A 23380-nucleotide genomic window follows, 5' to 3' on the forward strand; every position below is an offset into this window, starting at 1 on the left:
AGAGAGAGAGAGAGAGAGAGAGAGAGGGAGAGAGAATGAGAATGAATTGAAAGAGCACATAAACATAATTCAACAATTTGTCTATAGGGCTATTATAGGAAGAAAAATTATAATTTTATAATCTAAATAGATGAAAAATTTAGAAGTATAATCATACCTTATCTGATATACTGACCATTCATTCACTGTAAATCTGCTACTTTAAAGAATCAAGGAATCATAAGGAATTGATCTGGTTATGGGTATATAAATTCATATTATGCCCTGTCCTGAAGCAGAGCAGACATTTAAAGGGTTAAAACAGGCAGAAGCTGCTTGCTTCAGAAGCTATCTAGCTGCTAGGGCAGTTAGCATGGCAACATGTAAGAAGATCACTTGCTACACAATCCTTGAAGAGATAGAGAAATTATATGCATCCTCTCACATGATCACTGGTGATGTCAGAACAAAGAACAGACTAAATAAGACTGGACTACTGATGAATCTGGTAACAAAAACAAAAAAAATTTAAAACTGGAAAAAACTAAAAGAAACACTATCCTCTCAGATAGATGCTAATGAGGTGGGCTACTGGCCTGGAAATTTAGCAACCCAGATAAGAAAGACCAGCTAGAACAGACCTTATTTAAGACCATGTTTTTGTTTGGAACACTCTACTTTGCTGCTTGTGCTTTTCTTGCATTGCATTCTCCCTTCTGTTTCTTTCTTTCTTTTTTAATTTTTGCGGTACTGGGGATGGAACCTAGGAGCATTCTACCTAAGAGCTACACCCCAGCCTGATTTTTTTTTTATTATTTTGAAACAGGGCTCACTGACTTGCAAAGGCCTAAGTAGCTGAGGCTGTTCTCCTGTCTTACACTCCCAAATGCCGGGATTACAAGTGTGAGCCACCACACCTGGCTTCCCTCAGCTTCTAATAAGTCCTACATGAGCTTTGCAACGGTTTCTCCTGGTTCTTTATTTCCTGGCTCATATCTTTATGAGCCGAGCAAAAGAACCCACCACAGCAGCATAACCAAAACCATAGCATATATAATATTAAATTATTACATTATTCTTCTCTTCAACAAAATATTAACGTCATTCTCTACTACGAAAACCCACATAAATTTCAAAAAATCCTAATTATTGTATAAATATTAAGTATATATATATATAAATAAGAAGTCCCAAAACTTTTTATCCCATCATCTCTTTGCATGGAATAAAAATGAATTTTCATTTTTATTTGACTCATGAAAATGTATTATCTCTATACCTTTTTCTAAAAGCATTTTATTATATTAAATCAATGACTGGTTTCATTTTTTTTTTTTTTGTTAAAAAGTGATTATATAAGTAGAGTTCACTTCAAACTTCTACATTTTACTTTTAATCAAAGCTTGGTTTTAAAGATTCAGGGAAGTCACAAAAGACAGCAGTGTTATTATAGTATGTTAAGTATAACTTTACCTCCAGGCAGTCATTGAAGAGGAAGAGAGTTACTTGTTCTCCTCTGTCACAGGGATGCTCACCCAGAGAAACTGTTTCAACTCTTTGTACTAAGCTTCGATGAGATGATAAAAGATTAGCCTGTATAACAGAAAGTAAATAAAAGAGATCATATCAAGTAATTTCAAAAAGTTATAAAATTCAAAAGATAGTTGTGCCAACATTTTGTTTATATTAAAACTATAGAAAACTTTTATCAAAAAAGAAAAATATTGACAAAATACACTTACTGGACATCCATCTACTTCATAAACAACATCAAAAATTTGTTTTTGTGCTTCTGTTTTTCTCTTATCTTCATTGATATGCCTAAAAATTGTAAAACTTCTTTTAAAACAATATAAAAAAAGGATACAAATATACCTTATGTCACAAGATATTTTATTTCTTATGAATCTGTCTCAATTATGTTAGGCAAATCAATTAAAATATTTCTTTAAAATACCCTACTACGCTGGGCATGGTAGCGCACGTTTGTAATCCCAGCACTTGGGAGGCTGAGACAGGAGGATTGCGCAGGTTAGAAGACAGCCTCAGCTACTGAGTGAGGCTCTCAGCAACTTAGTGAGACCCTGTTTCCAAATAAAATATAAAATAGGTGTGGGAGTATAACCCGGAGGTAGAAAGACCCTGGATTCCATCCCCAGTACCACAAAAAAGAAAAAAAAAAATACCCTACTACATTATTCCATAACATTTTATAGAAAAATGTGTTCTGCTAAAATGTATCTTACTATAGATTTTCTAAAATATATTAAACTTATATAAATTATCAGACTAACAAAACTTTGAAGTTTTAAATATAAATATAGGTAGGCAAATCATGTTAATCATTTTATTGAAACAAAAAGTAAGTCAACTTCTTTCAGACAGGTGGAATAAGAAGGCATGGATTTACTAGTCTTTCTGACACAACTAAAAAAAATGTGTGTGTTTGTGTGTGTGTGCGCGCACACGTGCACGTGCACACAAGGGTTCTCAGGACAAATGACATTAATTCAATGAGACAGGAAAACAACTGATCTAGCTTACAGCTTCCCTGCATAGAGAGCGCAAGTAATATTCAGTTAAATCCATAAGTGAAATCAAGAAAGGAAGAAAAAAAAGAAAGAAAAAGGAGAAGGGAGGGGAGAGAAAAGGAAAAGAAAAAGAAAGATTTTTTTAAAAAAGACCAGCAAGGTTGCAGAGTACAAAAAAGTGTTTTATATACTAGCACTGACCAACTTAAGAATGAAATTAATAAAGCCATTGTATTTTAAATAAATTTAAAAATAAAGTAAATACATGGAAAATAATTCTTCACAGATAGGAACATTTGGGGTTTCCTGGTTTCCTGTCTTTTATTGTTCTTATTCTTTTATTGAATGATGGTACTTTACTACTGAGCTACATCCCCAGCCCATTTTATTTTTTATTTTGAGACATGGTCTCCCTAAGTTGCTGAGGTTAGTCTCAAACCTGTGATCATCCTGTCTTAGCCTCCCAAGTCCTGGGATTACAGGCATGCACTACTGCTTCTGACTTACTTTTTAAAAATAACTGTGGTTGTTGTTTAGAAATCAACAAGATGGGGGATGGAGATGTAGCTCAGAGGTAAAGCTCTTGCCTACCATGTGTAAAGCCCTGGGTCCAACCCTCAGTACAGCCAAAAAAGAAAAACAGAAAATCAATAAGGATGATCCTAAAGGCCACATATAAATTCAATCCACCCACCATATCAAGAACAATCCTGAAAATAAAGAACAAAGCTATAAGACTCAGCCAGGCATGGGGGTGCACGCTTATAATCCCAGTACTTGGGAGGCTGAGAAAGGAGGATCACATTTCCCAGTCAGCCTCAGCTACTTAGTGAGGCCTTCTGTAATTTAGTGAGACCTTGTTTCAAAATAAAGAATAAAAAAGACCCGTGGGTGTGGCTAGGAGGTAGAATGCCTCTGGGTTCATCACCAGTACCACAAAAAAAGTAAACAAAAGATTTGACATGCACATTACAAAGAAGAGAATACGATGGATCACTATTCATCTATTAGAATATCACAAATTAAGAGCCCGGCATGGTGGCACATGCTTGTAGTCCCAGTACCTGGGAGGCTGAGACAGAAGGATCTAGGTTTGCACCAACCCCAGCTACTTAGGCCCTCTGCAACTTAACGGAGACCCTGTTTCAAAATAAAAAATGGTGCTGGGGCTATAGCTCCTGGGATCAATCCCCAGCACCACAAAAGCAAAAAGAGTGTCAGAAATTAAAATGACTGAAGCGGGGAGGCTGAAACCAGAGCACCGTGGGTCACAGACAGCCTCAGCTACTTAGTGAGGCCCTCCGCAACTTAGTGAGACCCTATTTCAAAATAAAGAAAAAATTGGGCAGGGAGTGTAGCAAGGAGGTTGAATGCCCCTGGGTTCAATCCCCAGATCCACATACATACATACATACATACATACATACATACATACATACATACATACACCAACCAACCAAAGTGAATGTTGACAAGGACACATTCTGAAATTCACCATATAATCTTGGTGGGAATGTAGAATAGTAACATAAGTTGACAAATTCTTAAAAAGTTATAAATAAATCTATCTAACCTAGCTATTCCTAATCCTAGCAATTATCCAAGAGACATGGAAGTATATGTCCATACAAAGATGTGTTCATGTTCATAGCATTTGGGAGGGGGGTACTGGAGATGGAACCCAGGGGCATTCTACCCCCAAGCTACACCCCAGCCCTGTTTTATTCTTGTATTTTGAAATAAGGTCTCAGTAAATTGCTGAGGCTGGCTGCTAACCTGCAATCCTCCTGTCTCATCTTCCCAAGTACTGGGATTACAACTGTTGAGCCACCATGCCTGGCATGGCAGCTATGCAGAAACTAGAAACAAATCTGTATCAATATGAGAATGAATAGTGATGATTAATACAGTGGAAAATAATAAAAAGGAATGAACTGCTGATTTAAGCATTTAATAAAAACTAATCTCAAAATTATACTGTGTAAAAATCAAAAGAAAATATACCCTCTGGTTCCATTTAAATAAAAACCTGGGAAATGTATATGCCTCAGTAAGTAACTGAGGCTACAAATTTGCAATCCTCCTCTCTCAGCCTCCTAAGTACTAGAATTAAGCTTGCACAACTACACCCAGCTTAATAATAGGTTATTAACACTATTCTCTGTATAATCTATCTAGAAACTATATTATACAAAAATAATAACTAGCATAAGCTAATTGTTATAGTATCCTATACATTAAACAGGCAAATTGAGGAAGTAATAACATAACTTTTTTGTAAAAACATGTCAACAGTGACTGCCTACTTCATAAAACTTGTTGAAAGGATCAAGGTAAATGATGTGTAGTAAGGTACTTCAAACAGAATTGAACAAGGACTCATATCACTGTAAACTCAAAATTGTTATCCTTGTCTCAGAATAACAAATCAAAAGCATGATGGCTGGCTGGCAAAACATATAAAAAAGAAAGCAGCAGCAATAACAAAAGCAGTTACAGAAGCTAGTATCAGCTAATTTGACCATTATCCTCTCAAATCTTCTCTAAAGCTAATAAAGTTTCTAAGAGCTCCTTTGCAAGTATTTTAAGAAATTGTTTCTTATAAAACATTTCACAGAATGTCACAAGTCCTTTTAATTAAATCTACTGAAGAGACTGATATATAAAGTCCAAAGAGTTTATGTGTCTACTTTCCATGAGGCAAAACAGTTATCAACAGTTTTGTACTCTATTCCTAACAAAGAGACCTCTTTCTTTCCTTCTTTTCTTTCTTTCTTTCTTTCTTTTTTTCCTTTTCTTTTCTTCTCTTTCTTCTATTTTTTGGGGGGCACTGGGCATTGAATCCAGAGGCGTTTTACCTCTAAACTAACCCCCCAGCCTGATATTATTTGGAAACAGGGTCTCCTACCACACCCAACCTAGAAAAGAATTTCTGATCAGACCTGTTTCCCAATGAGACCTATAGGCTTATTTACCAAACTCCCCAAATTCAAGTTGGTACTTTTAATACATCTCCAAAGATACTGTCAATTTAGTTCCATAAAACTCTAAGAAGGTAAAGAAACAAAAAGTTAAAATAAAGTAAAAATCGTATTATAAACCTTTCATTTTACCATGGACACAATAGTAAGTTACATCTAGGCAGTTCACATTAATATGAAAACAAATTCATGCTATGACTAGAAAGATGTAAAGAAAATGTCCATTTGTGTAAACTTGCAAATTTTTAAGTTTCTAAGCCATAATTACTCTCTCCATATAATAGTTTTATAACTTCAGAAACAAATATTTTGATTAAGTAATGTATTTTTACAATATATCTCAATACTCATTGTTTTTTTCTTCTTTTTCTTTTAGGTGGTACTAGTGATGAAACCCAGGGCCTCAGGCACACTAAGCAAGACTGTACCACTGAGCTACATTCCTGGCTTTTTCTCATCATTTTAATGTTCAGCTATACTATCAAAAAAATAAAAGAAAACCTAAAGATATTATTTTGCAAAAATGTACCATAATGATAATTTTCTATTTATGATATATATCAATTACATTCTAAATGTAGAGACTAAAAACGTGAAATAATGCACTTACGTCATTACTTCTTTTAGTGATCCAATAGCTTTTTCTAAAGTGCCTTTGTCAGGATTTTCATCAGCTGTATGCTTCTTGAGATCTGGAATAAAATATTTTCCATAATTTAAAAAATTGGTGATTTTCCATCTAAGATTTAAAAATTCTTTCAAGTTGGGCATGGTGGCACACACTTGTAATACCAATACTTGGGAAGCTGACACAGGAGAATTACGTTTCAGGACAGCCTCAGGAAGTAGTGAGCCTCTCATCAACTTAGCAAGACCCAATTTCAAAATAAGAATAAAATAGGACTGGCAGTGTAATTCAGAAGTAGAATGGCCCTCGTTTCAATCCCTAGTACCACAAAAATTAAAAATGCTGTCAATCTTGCTGTTGACCAATTATTCCCAAAGATAACATCTAGTGTTTATTTATAAAGTTCTCTATTACACATTTGTCAAGGTTTCCATATTTCTTTTTTTTAATGGTACTGGGGATTGACCACAGGGGCATTCTACCTCTGAGATACAGCCCCAGTCCTGTTTTATTTTTTAGTTGGAAACACAGGCTCACTAGATTGCTGAAAGTCTTGCTAAGTTGCTGAAGCTGGTCTCAAACCTGCAAACCTCTTGTCTCAGCCTCCCAAGTACTAGAATTACAAGCAAGCTGTGCCACCATGCCCAGTTCTCATATGTTTCTATTAACCCTATTTCCGGAATATGTAACACTGATTTTTATACAACTGATATCTAATTTACCTTCTAGTAATACTTGGGGAATGCTAGACTGCTAAAATTCTCTCCATGGGGCCATGCTAAATGAAAACAATGATCCTAAATTAGCTCAGAAATCATTATATGTTTTATATTTCATACTGGTGCATGACTCCATAACAGAGAGTATTTGGTGTTCTCAAGAACAAGTTTCACTGTTTTAGAGGTTCATACTTAATATAATAGTGACTCTTCTTATCCAAGATGCTTACTGTTTTTCCTCTGCCATGATTGGCACATTCTTACCAAATCTATGTTCAATGTAGTACCATGTCTACCTAATCTTTAAGTTAAGATATCATGTCTACCTAATCTAAAAGTTAAGATATCATATTCATTTTAGTCATAGCAACATTTCTACAAGTACTCAATGAACAGAACCAATAATGAAGACAAGCAAATTAACAAATCAGTTTTTAAAAGTTGAAGGTTTGACTACATATTAACATTAGAGTCTGAAAATAACATTTAATAAGTTAGCCATTTTGGCAATGAAAACAAAAATTATCTATTTAGTTAGTAGTATAATTAATACTAACCAAAACATGTTACAGAAAACAATAAATTATACTGTCACAAAATTAGCATCCTTATCTCTTATACATTATTACTCTAAGTTTCAACATCAAAACTCTTTATTACAAAATTTTTCTGTTTATTATGTAGTTTTTTTGGAGGGGGAGCGGTTACTGGGGATTGTACCAGGGCCATTCTACCTCTGAGCTATACTCCGACCCCAACTTTTTAGTCTTTGTTTTGAAATAGAGACTCACTATATTGTGAAGGGCTTCACTAAGTAACTAAGGCTGGCCGCAAACCTGCACTTCTCCTGTCTCAGCTGTCCAAGTACTGGATTACAAGTGTGCGCCCAGCTTATAATTTAGTTTTTAGCCAGGTGTGGTGTTGCACGCTTGTAATTGCAGTACTTGAGAGGCTGAGACTGGAGGAATGAAGGTTCAAGAAGATCCTCTGTAAATAATGAGACTCTCATTAGCCTGGCAAGATCCTGTTTCAAAATAAAAATAAAGGGGATAGTGTGTAGTTCAGAGTAGGAATGCCACTGGGTTGGATCCCCAGTACCACACAAACACACAAAATACATTTTTTTGGTTTGTTTGTTTGGTGCAGTACCAGAGATGGAACCAGGGACATTATATCCTGAGTTACACCCCCAGCCCTATATTTTAATCTTTATTTTGAATCAGATTCTCACTAAGTTGCAGAGGGCCTCATAAAGTAGCTGAGGCTGGTTGCAAACTGTGATCCTCCTGTCTCAGCCTCCCTAGTACTGGGATTATAAGCATGAGTAACCACGCCCAGCTGCAAAATATAGCCTTTATACTTTAATTTTTTAATCAATAGAGATATTGTCCTAAAAATACTACTTTAGTCAGTTGAATATAAAAATACATGTTTTTTAACTGCATGGAAAAAGTCATTCATAAAACTGCTATAAAACTCCCATTTCAGACATCTATAAATAATAAAATAAGTGGATATAAAGTAGGTGCAGTGGTGACTACCTATAATCTCAGAGTCTTGGGAGGCTGAGGCAAGAGGAACACAAGTTTAAGTCATCCTGGCAACTTAAGTGAAATCTGTCCCAAAATAAAAAAATTGTTGTCGGACATGGTGGCACAGTAATCCCAGCATTTGGGAGGCTGAAGACCAGAGGATCGCAGTTCGCAGAGAGCCTCAGCTACTTAGTGAGGCCCTCTGCAACTCAGTAAGACCAAGTTTCAAAATAAAGAATAAAAAAATAGGGTAGGGGGTATAGCTCAGAGGTCGAATGCCCCTGGGTTCCATTCCCAGACCCGCAAAAATAAATAAATAAAAGAAATAAATAAAAATGTTAATAAAAGCCTAGGAATGAGCCGGGCGTGGTGGCGCACGCTTGTAATCCCAGTATTCGGGAGGCTGAGACTTGGAGGATCGCGGTTTGCCAACAGCCTCAGCTACTTAGTGAGGCCCTGTGCAACTCAGTGAGACCCGGTTTCAAAAATAAAGAATAAAAAAAATAGGGCAGGGAGTGTAGCTCAGAGGTCAAATGCCCCTGGGTTCCATTCCCAGACCCGCAAAAAAAAAAAAAAAAAAAAAAAAGCCTAGGAATGTAGCCAGGTAGTAAAAGCACCAATGGGTTATCTCCAGTACCACAACAAAAAATACCTAAGTATATACATACATAAATATAGGTTTCAAGAATATAATGAACAACCTAAGGAAAACTAGAAAAGCTTAAGAACAAACTTGGGACACACAAATCATCTTTTTCTTTGTAATACCTGGATATAAATTGTTTTTGAATCAAAAACATTTTATATTTCATGGTAATTTAAATAGAAAGTCAAAGTCTAATATTAGTCAATACAATTGATATCAGAACAAATAAAGAATCTTAGGCCACACTAAATTTTTGTAGCATTAATGATTATTTTTAATATTATTCATAAACATTGTGTTCTATGATAGATATATAAAATTTAATGTTGAAATCTAAGAAACTCTGAAAATAAGAATTCAACTTTTATAGAAAAAATAACTCCATGAAAATAGCTGAAGTAATCTAAAACTGGATCAAGCAAGTACCATTTAAAAGTAATGCAACACTGGGTAATCTCTGTACTGGTCGAATGAGAAGTTCAACGAGGCTCTGCCGTCCACATTCTGGTTTAGCTTGGTTTATCTGCAAGAAATTAATTTATTTAACTTTTTTTAGAGTTTTCTGCAAAAACCAGACACCCTACACTTATGAGATTACATCTTATCATGAGTGTCTGATGAAATAGAGAAGATTGGAAGTTAATTTCTGGCAGACCACTGGGTAAAATCTTCCAGGACCCAAACTTCCCTCTGGACCAGCAAAGATTAACATGTTACACAGACGATGAGTTCCTATATACCCCATGTATGCCATTTTAAGTTTCTCATAAGTGTACATCATTCACAACAAAAAAATTTAAATCTTAAATTATGCTAATGCCACTAGATAAATAAAATGCCACTAGAGTGAGGAGAAACAATCATTGAAGGCAAAATAAAATCTCAATGGACAATATTTAGGTGTTTTGAGAACTAAAACATTTTTTCTTTTTAAATAACTATATACAATATTCTTATTTGTTCAACTGCCTTTGGGTCACTACTATCAAATATATCAAATCTTCTAAAGCTCAAAACATGGTCAACTACAGGGGCAACTGCAATTAACAAGTAACATTAAGGTGTTCTTATGTGAGTATAATTTTACTAAAGTTATAATTTAATTTTTTTATCTTAAAGAATTCCTTTAGAAATAATTCTCAGATTTTTATTTTAAAAAATGTACAATACCTTGAGGAAAGCATGAAATCTGGGTTTCTGTTTTTCACATTTAATAATTGTATCCTTGCTCATTTCAAAGAAGTTTACAAAAGGAGGGTAGGTTTTTACCAAATCTTTTGACTAGGGGTAAGAAAGGGAAAAAATTTTAATTAATTTGTGATACAAGTCACCTTTAGATAATAAAGCTTAAAGCCAAATAATCATAAGTCACAATCTGACATATTGGACACAAAAGAAAAAAGTTTAAAGTAAGTTTCTTCACATTGTATATAGAGAAATTTATTTTATAAACTTCTCATTAAAAAGTGAGCTAACTGCCAAAGTACATCAATTGGTCCATATAGCCTAAAATATTATAAGCAAATAAAAACCCAGAAAGAAATAAAAGTAAATTAAAGCTTATTGTATTGCCACAAACATGACAAAGAAAATTTAAAACTTCCATAAATCAGAAAATGAATTAAGTTAGAACTAATCTACGCAGAACCTAAAAGCATGGCATTATTTATTGATAAATACAAACAACCATTAAAAAAGCAACTACATTATCCAAAAATGAAAACAAGAAAAGGAAAAGTACCTTGGCTGACTAAGGAGATAAACAGTTAAGAAAAAGTGACAATGATTTACATACTTGGATTCTCAATCAACGTCTCAAAAATTATCTATAGGGACTACTGTAAAGAAGTTAGGAAGAAGCCGCACAAAAGTATATATGCCAGTACTCAAGGCACTGAAACAAATCTTATTCAAAGATATTAAGAAAATCATACAGTAAATCCTATTCACAGCATGTTATCAAAATGAATATATTTCATAACCGTAAACTATAGAGTTCTTACTCTAGTAAAGGAGAGGCAATTCATTAGAAAGACACAAAATGACAACAGAAAGTCGGAACTAAGCAAAAAAGAAAAAAAGAAAAAAACTCGTACATTAAAAAAAAAATGAATCTGTGATCATTTATGAAGACCAAATAATTTGATTTACAGTAAAATGATTACATTACAGTGCAACAAGGTTCTCTAATGATCTTCTTAGAATGTGTATAGAAAATATATATTGGGAGTCAAGAACAAATTCCAATATATTTTATAAACACAATCATGTCAAAGTTTTAAAACCTCTCACATTGAAACAAGCAAATATCCTTCTCTGCTTATTCCTTAATACTTACATATTTAAGAAAGATATCACCAATGCTTTTGCTCTCATCCCAATTAACAATAAGGTCTTCAAGATCATCCTAAAATAGCAAAAATGAAAAATGAAAATTAAACTTGACAACTCCTTATACATCTTTTAATTTTTCTGAAATAGTCTCTGGAAAGAGGCACACTAAAAATGTTGTAATTTGGAGAACAAAATAATGCCTTTCTATTTCTCCAACAAGTTACTAATTTTTGTTTACAAGAAAATATACTTTGAGAAATAAAGTATAACATCAAGCCAGTAAGACTAAGACTAAATTCTCTAATATGGTTTGATATCTTATTATCTTCTTAACTATACAGCTGGATGATGTGATTAACTACAGGGAACTGCATTTAGTCTTGCCACTGAAGCATATTATTTAACATAAGTCATTAAATACTATAACCAGCTGGGCATGGTAGCCCCGGACTCGCCCAGCAACACAGGAGGCTAAACTAGGAGAATTGCAAATTAGAGGCCAGTCTGGGCAACTTATCGAAACCACGTCTCAAAATTTAGAAGGAGCTAGAGATGTAGCTCAGTGATAGAACATTTGTTTAGCAAAAATAAAATTGTAGCCTATACTAGAGTAAGAAAATTTTATTTAAATGGCCCCTGGTAAACATTTTAAGGTTTGTAAGCCATAAGGTATCTGTCAGAACTACTCAACTCTAGCATAGAACCTGCGATAGACAATACACAAAAGAATGTGGTTATATTCTAATATGACTCTTTACCATAAAAGCAATGAAGTGGATTTAGTTCATGAACCATAGGTTTGCTAGTCCCTAGTGTACAGAATATTCATAGCTATTCAAAAATATTAAATATTTATACCTGGCCATGGTGGCACATGAAGGTGGAGGCTAAAACAGGAGGATCACAGGTTCAAGGCTAGCCTCAGCATCTTAGACCCTCTGCAACTTAGTGAGTCCCTGTTTCAAAATTAAAAGTACCAGGTTTGATAGCACACACCTCTCATCACAGTACATGGGAAGCTGAGACAAGAAGATCACATGTTCAAGAACACACCTTCATCAACTTAGTAAGACTGTGTTTCAAAATACAAATTAAAGCTGGCCATTATGGTACACACTTTTAATCCCAGCACTTGGGAGGCTGAGACAGGAGTATCGCAGGCAGTCTCAGCTACTACTTTGTACGGCCCTTTTTAACTCATTGAGACCCTGTTTAAAAATAAACAATAAAAAACTGGGCTGGGCATGCAGTTTGGAAGTAAAATGCCCCAGCATTCCATCCCCAGTACTAAAAACAAATAAACAAAAATTAAGCCAGGTGTGGTGGCACACACACTTGTAATCTCAGTACTTGAGAGGCTGAGACAGGAGAATCTGGGTTCTCGGCCAGTCTCAGCTACTTATTGAGGCCCTCCACAACATAATGAAACCCTGTTTCAAAAATAAAAAATAAAAAATTGGACTGAGAGACAGAATGACCCTGGGTTCAATCCACAGCACCACACATGCAAAAATAAAATAAGGCCAGAATGTGATTCAGAGGTAGAACACCCTTGGACTCAATCCCTGGTACTAAACACAAAAATAGAAAAAGAAACAAATAAATAGAGCTAGGAATGCAACTCAGAGGTAGAATGCCTGAGTTCTATCCTCCGTACAAATAAATATTACATATTTGTAAACATTTAGAAGACATTAAAAAAATCTTTATAAGATAGTAAAACACAAGTCAGAGTAAAATGAGATGCCAAGAAATGACATTACCTAAATTGAAATTCTAAATAATTTTAAAGTAGAAATCAATTAATAAGCTACTATATCAAACATTCTCAACGTGTCATCTAAAGAAAACCTAGCACACACTTACTTTCAGGGGGATTTATAAAATGAAAGCCATTTTCATTATATTACCAAGCATTATTTGACTTTTTCACTCTCCTACAAGTATAGGTTTCTAGAAGCTACATGTGATATTCCAAAAGACTGAATGCGAAAGAAAATATGAGACTCAGTCTTTTAGCCAGACAGTTAAAAAAAGGTACATTTACATATAATTATATTCATGTGCATACATTATAGAGAGAAAATACCACTTTTCTCACTAATCATTCTTGTTTGGGGAATTCTTTTTCATAAATATTTTGCTATTTGTGTTATTCTGTAATGAGTTAAAAGAACCTTATGTCCCAAGTTTATAGAGAATGCTTACAACAAAAATAACAACCCAATCAAAGAATGAGCAGACATTTCCCCAAAGATAATACACAAAATACTAACAAGCATGTGAACTCAAACAAATTGAGAGAAGTTCCAATTAAAACCATAGGAGATTCTATTTTACTATTAAGATAACTACAATTTAGAAAAATAAAATAAAAGCAGTAACAAGAATGTGTTACTGGGGGAAATGAAAAAATAATGGAAAATCCTGGGAATTTCTTAAAATGTTTTAAAAATAAAACTTCCATTCATTCTAGTTATTCTACTTCTAGGTTTCTACTCAGATTTGCAAAAAATCTTCATAGCAATTTTATTAGTAATAGCCCCAAATTGAAACAACCTAAGTGTTCATCAACTGGTAAATAGATAAGAAATATGATGTAATGAATATACAGAAACATTATTTTGTCATAAAAAGGAACAAATAACCAAAATGCTACATATGGCTAAGGAGAAGCCACACCTAAGATACCGAAAGCTATATAAATACATAGTAAATACATTTATAGAAAATGTTTCAGGGAAAGCAAATTCATAGAAGATAGATTAGTGGCTGCCTGAGGCTTGCACTTGTGTGAGAATGTGGGATCTTACTGAGTGTAGAGAGTGAACATGTTCTAAAATAATTTTATAGTAAAGTTGTACCATTTGGTAAGGTTCCTGAAACATCTGAATTATTTTAAGTATGTAAATTTGAAGATATGTAAAATATTTATCAATAAAGCTATTAGGAATGGAAGCATCTATTTTTTATTATTTTGAATACAATTAGTACCAACAGATAAAATCCACACAGGGCTAGACATGTAGCTCAGTGGCATAGTGCTTGCCTAACATTCACAAGACCCTGGGTTGGATCTTTAGCACCTCAACACACACACACACACACACACACACACACACACACACACACTCCTTAACATTTTAAAACAAAAAGAAATCCTGAGCCAGGAATCATTACACATGCCTATAATCCTTGTGCATGGGAGGCTGAGGATCACAGGTTTGAAGATAGCCTCAGCAATGTAGTGAAACAACCTAGCAAGACTGTTCCAAAATGAAAAAAAATAAAGAGCTGGATGTGTAGAGCTCAGAAGTAGAATGCCCCTGGATTCAATTCCCAGTAATATACACACAAACTCTGAAGCCAAACAATGAGGGTGAAAGGGACAGTGCTAGGAATTGAACTCAGAGGCATGCTACTATAATCATAGCTACTTGGAAGACTTAAGTATAAGATGGTGAGTATGAGGCCAACTATAATCCTACACACAAAAATATGCCATTTTGGCTAGGCACAGTAGTACACACCTGTAATTCTAGTACTTGGGAGGCTGAGACAGGTTGGAGGCCAGACTCAGCTACTTAGTGAGATTCAGTTTCAAACTGGATCACTTTTCACTTTTCTTTAAAAAGAGGTGGGTTAAGGATCTATCTTGGAGGCAGAATGCCCCTGAGATTCAATCCCCAGAACAACACACACACACACACACACACACACACACACAGTGTAAAATTTGTATTCAAAGGGAACTTGCACATTCATACTAGCAAAATGACTGAAATAAATTCAAATTATTCCAAAAGTTAGTGGCAAAGCACCAAGGCAAAAATCTACTTGACTTTCTACTTTTTTTTTCTGCCTCTCAGGGATTCTAAGAAAGCAAAGATGTTCCAAATATACTCTCATTTTCAAATGTTCAGATTGTAACTGGTAATAAAGATAAAACTGGCCATAAGTTCTACAGCTTTTATAATAAAGATTTCTTCTTCAGAGTTCCTTTTAGATCTAGAAATTTTCTGATGATAAAATACAAAATACTAGCATTTGGTAAGCTGTATTCTTAATAACTTACAGATATTTTCTATTTTTGCTTTTAATGTAGACTAAGATCAAGAACAATTTAATATATGTTTGAAAACACTCTAAAATTCAGATTGATCCTTTTATTGGAGTGTGAAATATCACGAATATGGGGTGTTTTAAGGAGAAATATTGCTCAAGTATCATAAAGGAAAAGTAAGAGAGAAAAAAAAGCTCAACTTATTTTTAGGTCAGCAGTTTAAGATAAACTTGCCAGGAAAGATGTTACAGTCCAGCTATTCAAGAGGCAGAGGCAGAGGCAGAGGAAGAAGGATCACTTGAGCCTAGGAGTTTAAAGTTTAATATCACTCTGGCCAACACAGGGAGATCTCAACTCAGGGTTGAGGCGGGGGGTTAAGTTCAGTAAAACGGACCCAAATACTACTTTACTATAAGAGACCATCACTTGGAAATTATGGACTCTTCATCACAGAAAAATAATTAAGAAAATAAGATTGCCATCTATAGTTTTGTAGTTTATTTTTCTATAGATAAAGAAACCAATTAAATGACTGCTCAGTCCCTTACAGCTTCACATATTTTCAAACATAATGAAGTCAATGCCTATCTTTTGATAGGCATTTGAAAATTAATTAGAACATTAGAACATTAATAAGGCACTAGAACAGAGGAAAGTGATTCAAAGAAAAAAGAAGTTCTAAGTATTAAACTTATGTAGCCAATAAAAATGCCTGAAAAATAATAACCTAATCCAAATAAAAATACTACCAACTTAATAAATACAAAATTTTACCTTTATCTTAGTGTGTACATCAAAGATATCTGGGATGCTACCAAAAATAGTCTTAATCTCTTCTGGTGCAAGAATAGGCCCACCACGTTGTCCTTCCTCTTCCAATGGTACCTGAAATAACTAAATGGGAACAAAAAGACTAGTTTAAGTAGACTGTAGGCAAATGAAGAAAACTAAAATATAAACAGGATAAGGAAGGACAAGACATTGATGTAGCATAAAAATTACTCTCCTTTAGTCAGAAATATTTTTATGAAATTTCTATCTACTCATTTATACACTTGTATATGTATATACTTGTATATATAACCTTTTGAACTATTCTTACATGAGAAGCTAATAAAATTTTATCAGTTTTATAAGTCAAAATTAAATTGATACAAGAATTTCTACTTCTTGGCCAGGCATGGTGATGCATGCTTATAATCCCAGTACTTAGGAGGCGGAGGGGAGGATCGCAGGTTCATGGCCAGCCTCAGCTACTTAGTGAGGCTCTCAACTTAGTGAGACCCTGTTTCAAAGTAAAGAATAAAAAATCAGGGCTGGGAGCATAGCTCAGAGGAAGAATCCTCTGGGTTCAATCCCTACTACTACTACTACTACTACTACCACCAAAAAAAAAAAAATCCTACTTCTTTATTCATGCTATAAGGAAGAAAGCAGTAAGTAATCAGTTACTTCCAGATAAACACTTAGTAATAAGAACTAAATGTTCTAGAAATTGTATTGTAGAAACCTGGTTTGGGAGAAAGAGATTGGATTTAATGGTAGAAGATCTTTTTGTGTCCGTGTTGTTGTTTGTATCAATCTAAAAGGAAAAATCACCAAAAACTAATAAATGTGTTTAGCAAGGTCACACACACACAAATCTTTTTTCTACATACAAGATGAAAATTTAAAAGCAGTATCATTTATAATAAAAATTAAAATACTTAAATGTAAATATAATACATACATAGGATCATAGGCCTACATATAAAACCTAAAACTATAAAACTTTTAGAAAACAATATCCAAGAAAATCTTCATGATTTAGGCTTAGAATTCTTAGAAATGACCTCAAAGCCATTAAGCTACAAATGAAAAAAACAGATAAATCATCATCAGTAAAAATTTAAAACTATTTCTCAGCAAAAGACACTAAATGAAAAAACTATTTGGAAATTACATATCTGACAAAAGACTAATAACCAAAATATATTAATATATAACAAAACTCAAAAGAGAAGCCGGACATGGTGGCACACATATATAATCCCAATATATGGGAAACTGAAACAGGAGAATAGTAGGTTCAAGAACAGCCTAAGTAACTAAAACCCTCAGTAACTCAGCAAAACTGTTTCAAAATAAAATAGGCTAGGGTTATAGGTTGGAGGTAGAGTCCCCTGGGTTCCATTCTTAGTACCACCACCAAAAAAAAAAAAAAAAAAAAATCTAAATGGGCAAAATAAAATAAAATAAAATAAAAGTAATTAGTAATTCCTAAAAAACAAAAGACACGTTGCCGGGAGTGGTGGTGCACGCTTGTAATCCCCATGCTCAGGAGGCGGAGACAGAAGGATCGCACAGGTATGAAGCCAGCCTCAGCTGGCTTAAGAGACCCTGTTTCCAAATAAATATGTAATAGGTCCGGGAGTGTAGCCCGGAGGTAGAAGGTCCCTGCCCCTGGGTTCCATCCCCAGTACCACCAAAAAAAAAAAAAAAAAAGACATGTCAAATACAAATATGTACAAGAACAAATATTCAAAATCATTACTCATGCCAGTTCTTGTGGCACACACAGGTAATCCCAGTACATAGGAAGCAGAGAAAGGAGGATCAAAGGTTCAAGGCCAGCCTCAATATCTGTAAGTTATTAAGAATACAGCTTGAGACACACTGTTTCAAAACAAGATGTAAAAAAGATGTAAAAAAAAGATGTAAAAAAGATCTGGGTGGGGGATAGTTGAGAGGTATAATGTCCCTGGATTCAATTCTGAATACTAAAAAATTAGGTACTTTAAAGCACAGGTGAGGATGTGAACAACTGGAACTCTCATACATTGCTGGTAGAAATACAAAATTATGCCAGGCATTGTGCAGGCTTGTATTCCCAGAGGTGGATTGGTACATACAAAGAATGTGGTGGGAAGTCTGTGATCACACAGGTTCAAAGCCAGCCTCCACTACTTAGTGAGGCTTTCAGCAACTTAGTGAAACCCTGTTTCCAAATAAAGTATAAAAGAGGTCTGGGAATATAGGCTGGAGGTAGAAAAGGCCCAGGGCTCTATCCCCAGTACCACTAAAAAAAAGCAAAATTACACAGTTCCTCTGGGAAAACATTTGACAGCTTCCTGTCATGTTAACCATTACGACAAAATATACATATAATGGAATACTGCCCAGCAATAAAAAAGATCAAATTACTAATATACTAAATATGGGTCAAGGGTATGTCTTGTAAAGGAAAAGCACCAGGAAGATTTGGGGGAATGGAAATGTTCTATACCCTGATTGTGGCTATACAAATCTCTACACGTGTATCTTTCTAAAATACAAGTCAGATGGTATTATTATTATTCCCCCTTCCCGCCAAAAATTCTTCTACAGCTTACTGATAAACAAACTATTCAAAGGCCTTCTCCGTCTAACATAGGCAATCTGACATCAACTTTCACAGTATCCATACACCTACCTCACCCTTATTACTCTACCCTGAATGATGTACTTCTACCATTCATTTGTACTGTCTGTCCAAATCTCAGACTTCCCACCACATTCTTTGTATGTACCAATCATAATTATACCTTAAAATTCACATCAATTGTCCCCTTCTTTATGCTTTTCTAAAATATAATACTTTTCTTAAGCTGGAAGAGTATTAAAACTCTAACCTCACAAATATAATACCTTAACTAAACCTCCCTTATGGTGCTCATAATCTCCCATAGTTATTATAATTAGGTGTGCTGGTTTTATCTCTTCCAGTCCTCTTTAACACTCTTGCACAATAGTTTATATTAAAAGGCACTCAAGTACATAAAGAAGCTTTGGGATATTTATTCAATTTGTAGGTTAAGGTTAAATTTAATTCCAAATCCAATTCCATAAAATTAAATAGTTCTAAAAACAAAGTTTTAAGAGAATACTATCAAAATTTTAGGTTATAATTTTTAAAAAAAAACCTTTTTGATAAGTTTATACTAAACAAAGTAGTATGAAACTTGTCTCCTGTCTACTAATTTCATAGGCTTTTTAAAAAGGGAGTTTTAAGCCAGGAGTGGTGGCGCACGCTTGTAATCCCTGCACTTGGGAGGCTGAGACAGGATCAAAGGCAGCCTCAGCTACTGAGTGAGGTTCTCAACAACTTACTGAGACCCTGTTTCGAAATAAAGTATAAAATTAGTATGGGAGTATAGCCTAGAAGTAGAAAAGCCCCTGGATTCCACCCCCAGTACCACCACAAAAAATAAGTTTTAGTGAATTTGATATACAAATTATATTTTTAATGTCAAGGACCTTTACAATAGCCTAAAAGGATTTAAATTTCTAGGTAACAAATGTTAAAGTATATGAAGAATATATACTAAAATAATTTTCTGCTACTCAACTGCATTTCAGCTCATTATAAACACTCAAACAAAAAACTCTGGAATGATTTCCCTTGAGGAAAAAGGGGAAAGCTGATTTAAAACAGGTAAAGTTTAATACAGGAGACAGCCTCATAAACCATAATTACTGCTAAACAAAAAATTAACAATGAAGAATAATCTCTCTATAACCACCAAGAAAAAAGTCTTTCCATTTCTTAGTCATAAATTTTACCAGTGGTATAAGCAACTAAGGGCTGTTAGATGATACCTTAATGAGTCATTTTAAGAATCTGAATAAAGGTCAGTTAAAAACTAGACCCAAATCATAAATTTTCTATCAATTTTCTATTCAAAGATAAGCTTGATGAATTTAACTTCATTTTTCTTGATATTATGTCAAATTATCTCCTTCACTATCTAAAATGGATTTAATCCTTCTTTTTTACATATGCCAAAATAATGTTCTATTATTGTGTCTTTCAGAACCTTATATTTCAGGTTATTCCTCAGTATCCTTTTTAATCTCACTCTATAAGGATACATTACAATTGATAATTGTCAGAAATAACTTCATAGTACATTTTAACATTGGTAAGCAATGAGTTAACACACATGTATGAATAACCAGTGTGTACTTCAGGTGTCCCATGAAATAATTTCTAAAAAAAATTACTGATATCAATATTGTTCAACTTCATTGCTACTGTTTATAATTTTTACATGTATACAGTATTAAATAATGTAATTAGAATGGAACACCTATTTTCAGAAAAAGTTTCTACACTGCCAAATACATATGCAGTACCTTGACAATGTGAAAGTTGTCAGAACCAAAATGGAGTTGCATGTGTCAATCCTAACCAAAGAAAAGTAAACAAGGCTGGGAAGTTATGAAGGAAGGGTTCTTAGGCACAAGTGCACGAATAGTAACTAACACAAAGACTGCCAAAGCCTCGCACAGAGGCCATCACAACCTTACACAAAAGTACTTCTACAAGCACATTAGCACAGCAACTGTTCATTCAACTTTAAATGAATGCCACTCTTATAATCATTGGAGCTAACGCTGTTGATTTAAAATATCTACCCCTGGCTGGGTGTGGTGGCGCACACTTGTAATCCCTGTGCTCGGGAGGCAAAGACAGGGGGACCACACAGGTTCGAAGCCAGCCTTGCTGGCTTAAGAGACCCTGTTTCCAAATAAAATATAAAATAGGCCTGGGAGTGTAGCCTGGAGGTAAAAAGGGTTCCATCCCCAGTACCACCAAAAAAAAAAAGAAAGGTAATAAATAAATAAATATCTAATGTAATCCTCATTGTTGTATCTAAACACTTCTTCCTCTTGCCTTGCCTTCTTTCAATACTATGGAATACACTTCCATTGCAATGTTCTGCACTGCAGATAAATATAATTCACCCTGAAGAATCTGATTATTTTAAGCTGCCAACAAGGAACCTATCAAGCTCTGAATCAAATACTAGTCTACCTAATATCACCTACTCAGGAACTTCTTCTCTTTAAAGTCATCACTAATAATGGTGCTGTTTCTGGACGAATAAAAGGCATTACTACAGCTATGGCATTCCCCTAAAGGCAGTTTTATCACACATTTTCATTTTAATATCTATCCTCAAGTTGTATGCAACAATCTATTTTTAAAAGCAAACCATGAAAAAAATTGCTAATTTTATTTATTAAAAACACCCTAGCCAGGTGTGGTGGAGCACGCTTGTAATCCCCGTGCTTGGGAGGAGGAGACAGGAAGATCGGCACAGGTTCGAAGCCAGCCTTGCTGGCTTAAGAGACCCTGTTTCCAAATAAAAACTGTAAAATAGGTCTGGAAGTATAGCCCAGAGGTAGAAGGGTTCCATTCCCAGTACCACAAAAAAGAAAAAAAAAAGTTAAAAAGTTAATAAATGGAGCCGGACGTGGTGGTGCATACTTGTAATCCCAGCATTTGGGAGGCTGAGACTGGAGGATCAGGGTTCCTGGACAGCCTCAGATACTTAGTTAGGCCTTCTGCAACTTAGTGAGACCCTGTTTCAAAATAAAGAATAAAAAAGGGCAGGGGGTGTAGCTTGGAGGTCAAATGCCCCTGGGTTCCATTCCCAGACCTACTTAAAATAAAAAAAAATTAAAAAAAAATTAATAAAAAAAGCAAAACATGAAAATATCTTTGAGTTATATAGTTATGGAAACTGGAAATCATTTTACAACCAAACTCATACTTACTTGAATAATTGTTGCCAATATATTTACATAATTACTTTCAGTTTGATAGAGCTCTTTTGCAACTTGCCACCTGGCTGACTGCTTTGAAGGAATGGGAGTGGAATTTTTAGAAGACTTACAAGACTTTGGTGTTTCTGAAAGGTAAAAATGAATATTTAGTGACAGGAAGATATAAGTACCAAACATTATACAAACTTAACAGAAAGTGGAGGAGAGGGGGTGTACTCTTATACCACGATTGCATATATTTTCACTAAAGTAAAATTTCCTCACAGGAAAAGGTTAGAAAAAAAAATCATAGTTAAAATATCACTGATTCTAAACTGATACACACTCCACTAATAAATGGAATACACTCTTCAAAAATGTCAAAGTCATTGACTATAAAAGAAAAACAAGGAACTGGGCCAGATTAGAGAAGAATAGAGAGAACTATGATACTGAATTAGATCCTAGACCAAAACAAACATTTTTCTTTTGCTAAAAGAAACATTAGCATATCAGTGAAACAATTTAAAAAATCATCTATAGTCCATAGTATTAATATTAATTTCCTCATTATAATAATTATAATGGACTATTTAAGAAATACTCTTTTATTTGGGGAAAAATAAGTATTTAGAGCTTAAGGCACATCAGGTCTAAAACTTATTCTCAAATAATACAGATATAAAAATGCACATGTGCCGGGTGTGGTGGCGCATGCTTGTAATCCCCATGCTTGGGAGGCAGAGACAGGAGGATCGCGCAGGTTCGAAGCCAGCCACGCGCGCTGGTTTAGGATACCCTGCTTCTAAATAAAAATGTAAAAATAGGTCTGGAAGTGTAGCCCAGAGGTAGAAGGGCTTCCAGGAAACCCAGTACCACAAAAAAAATAAAAAATAAAAAATGCACGTGTGTGTGCATAAGATTTTGAATGAATACTAAAGCAAACATAAAAGAAAATTTCCATTTGAATCTGTGTAGAAGGCACACGCAACTTTGTAAAGCCAAAGTAATGAAATAAAATGAAAAGTAATGTACAAAACCACTTTTTTAAAAAGGAGGAATGCTGTGGGTCTATAATCCAAGCAATTAGGGAGACTGAGACAGCAAAATTGAAAGCTCAAGGTCAGTTTAGGTGACTTTAGCCAGACCATCTCAAAATAAAATAAAAGGGACTGGAGAAAGGGTGAGGAGGGAGTGATGCAGCTCATCAGTAAAGAGCTTTCCTACTACATGTGAGGCCTTGGGTTTAATCCCCAGTACCACTATAAAAAAAAGGTGGGGGGGATGGAGGGAGAGGAGAAAAGTTTGTCATGATTATAGTTACAATAGTAGAAAATGGAACTGGGCATGGTGGCACACACTTGTAATCCCAGCATTCAGGAGGCTGAAAGTGGAGG

At 34.6% G+C, this 23380-nt stretch overlaps 1 protein-coding gene across 1 annotated transcript in view; it reads right to left on the reverse strand.

Moving 5' to 3' along the window:
- ECT2 (epithelial cell transforming 2) overlaps positions 1-23380 on the reverse strand; it is a gene marked incomplete at both ends in the record, with an annotated part of 61078 nt that overhangs the window by 22219 nt on the left and 15479 nt on the right. Inside the window, 8 exon segments of the mRNA XM_080696883.1 lie at positions 1453-1572; positions 1722-1800; positions 6102-6183; positions 9443-9539; positions 10187-10297; positions 11355-11423; positions 16188-16307; positions 21996-22129. Of these exon segments, the coding sequence (XP_080553009.1) occupies positions 1453-1572; positions 1722-1800; positions 6102-6183; positions 9443-9539; positions 10187-10297; positions 11355-11423; positions 16188-16307; positions 21996-22129 (812 nt within the window).

Source organism: Muscardinus avellanarius (assembly GCF_963383645.1).
Source record: "Muscardinus avellanarius genome assembly, chromosome: 5".
In the NCBI taxonomy this organism is placed as follows: domain Eukaryota; kingdom Metazoa; phylum Chordata; class Mammalia; order Rodentia; family Gliridae; genus Muscardinus; species Muscardinus avellanarius.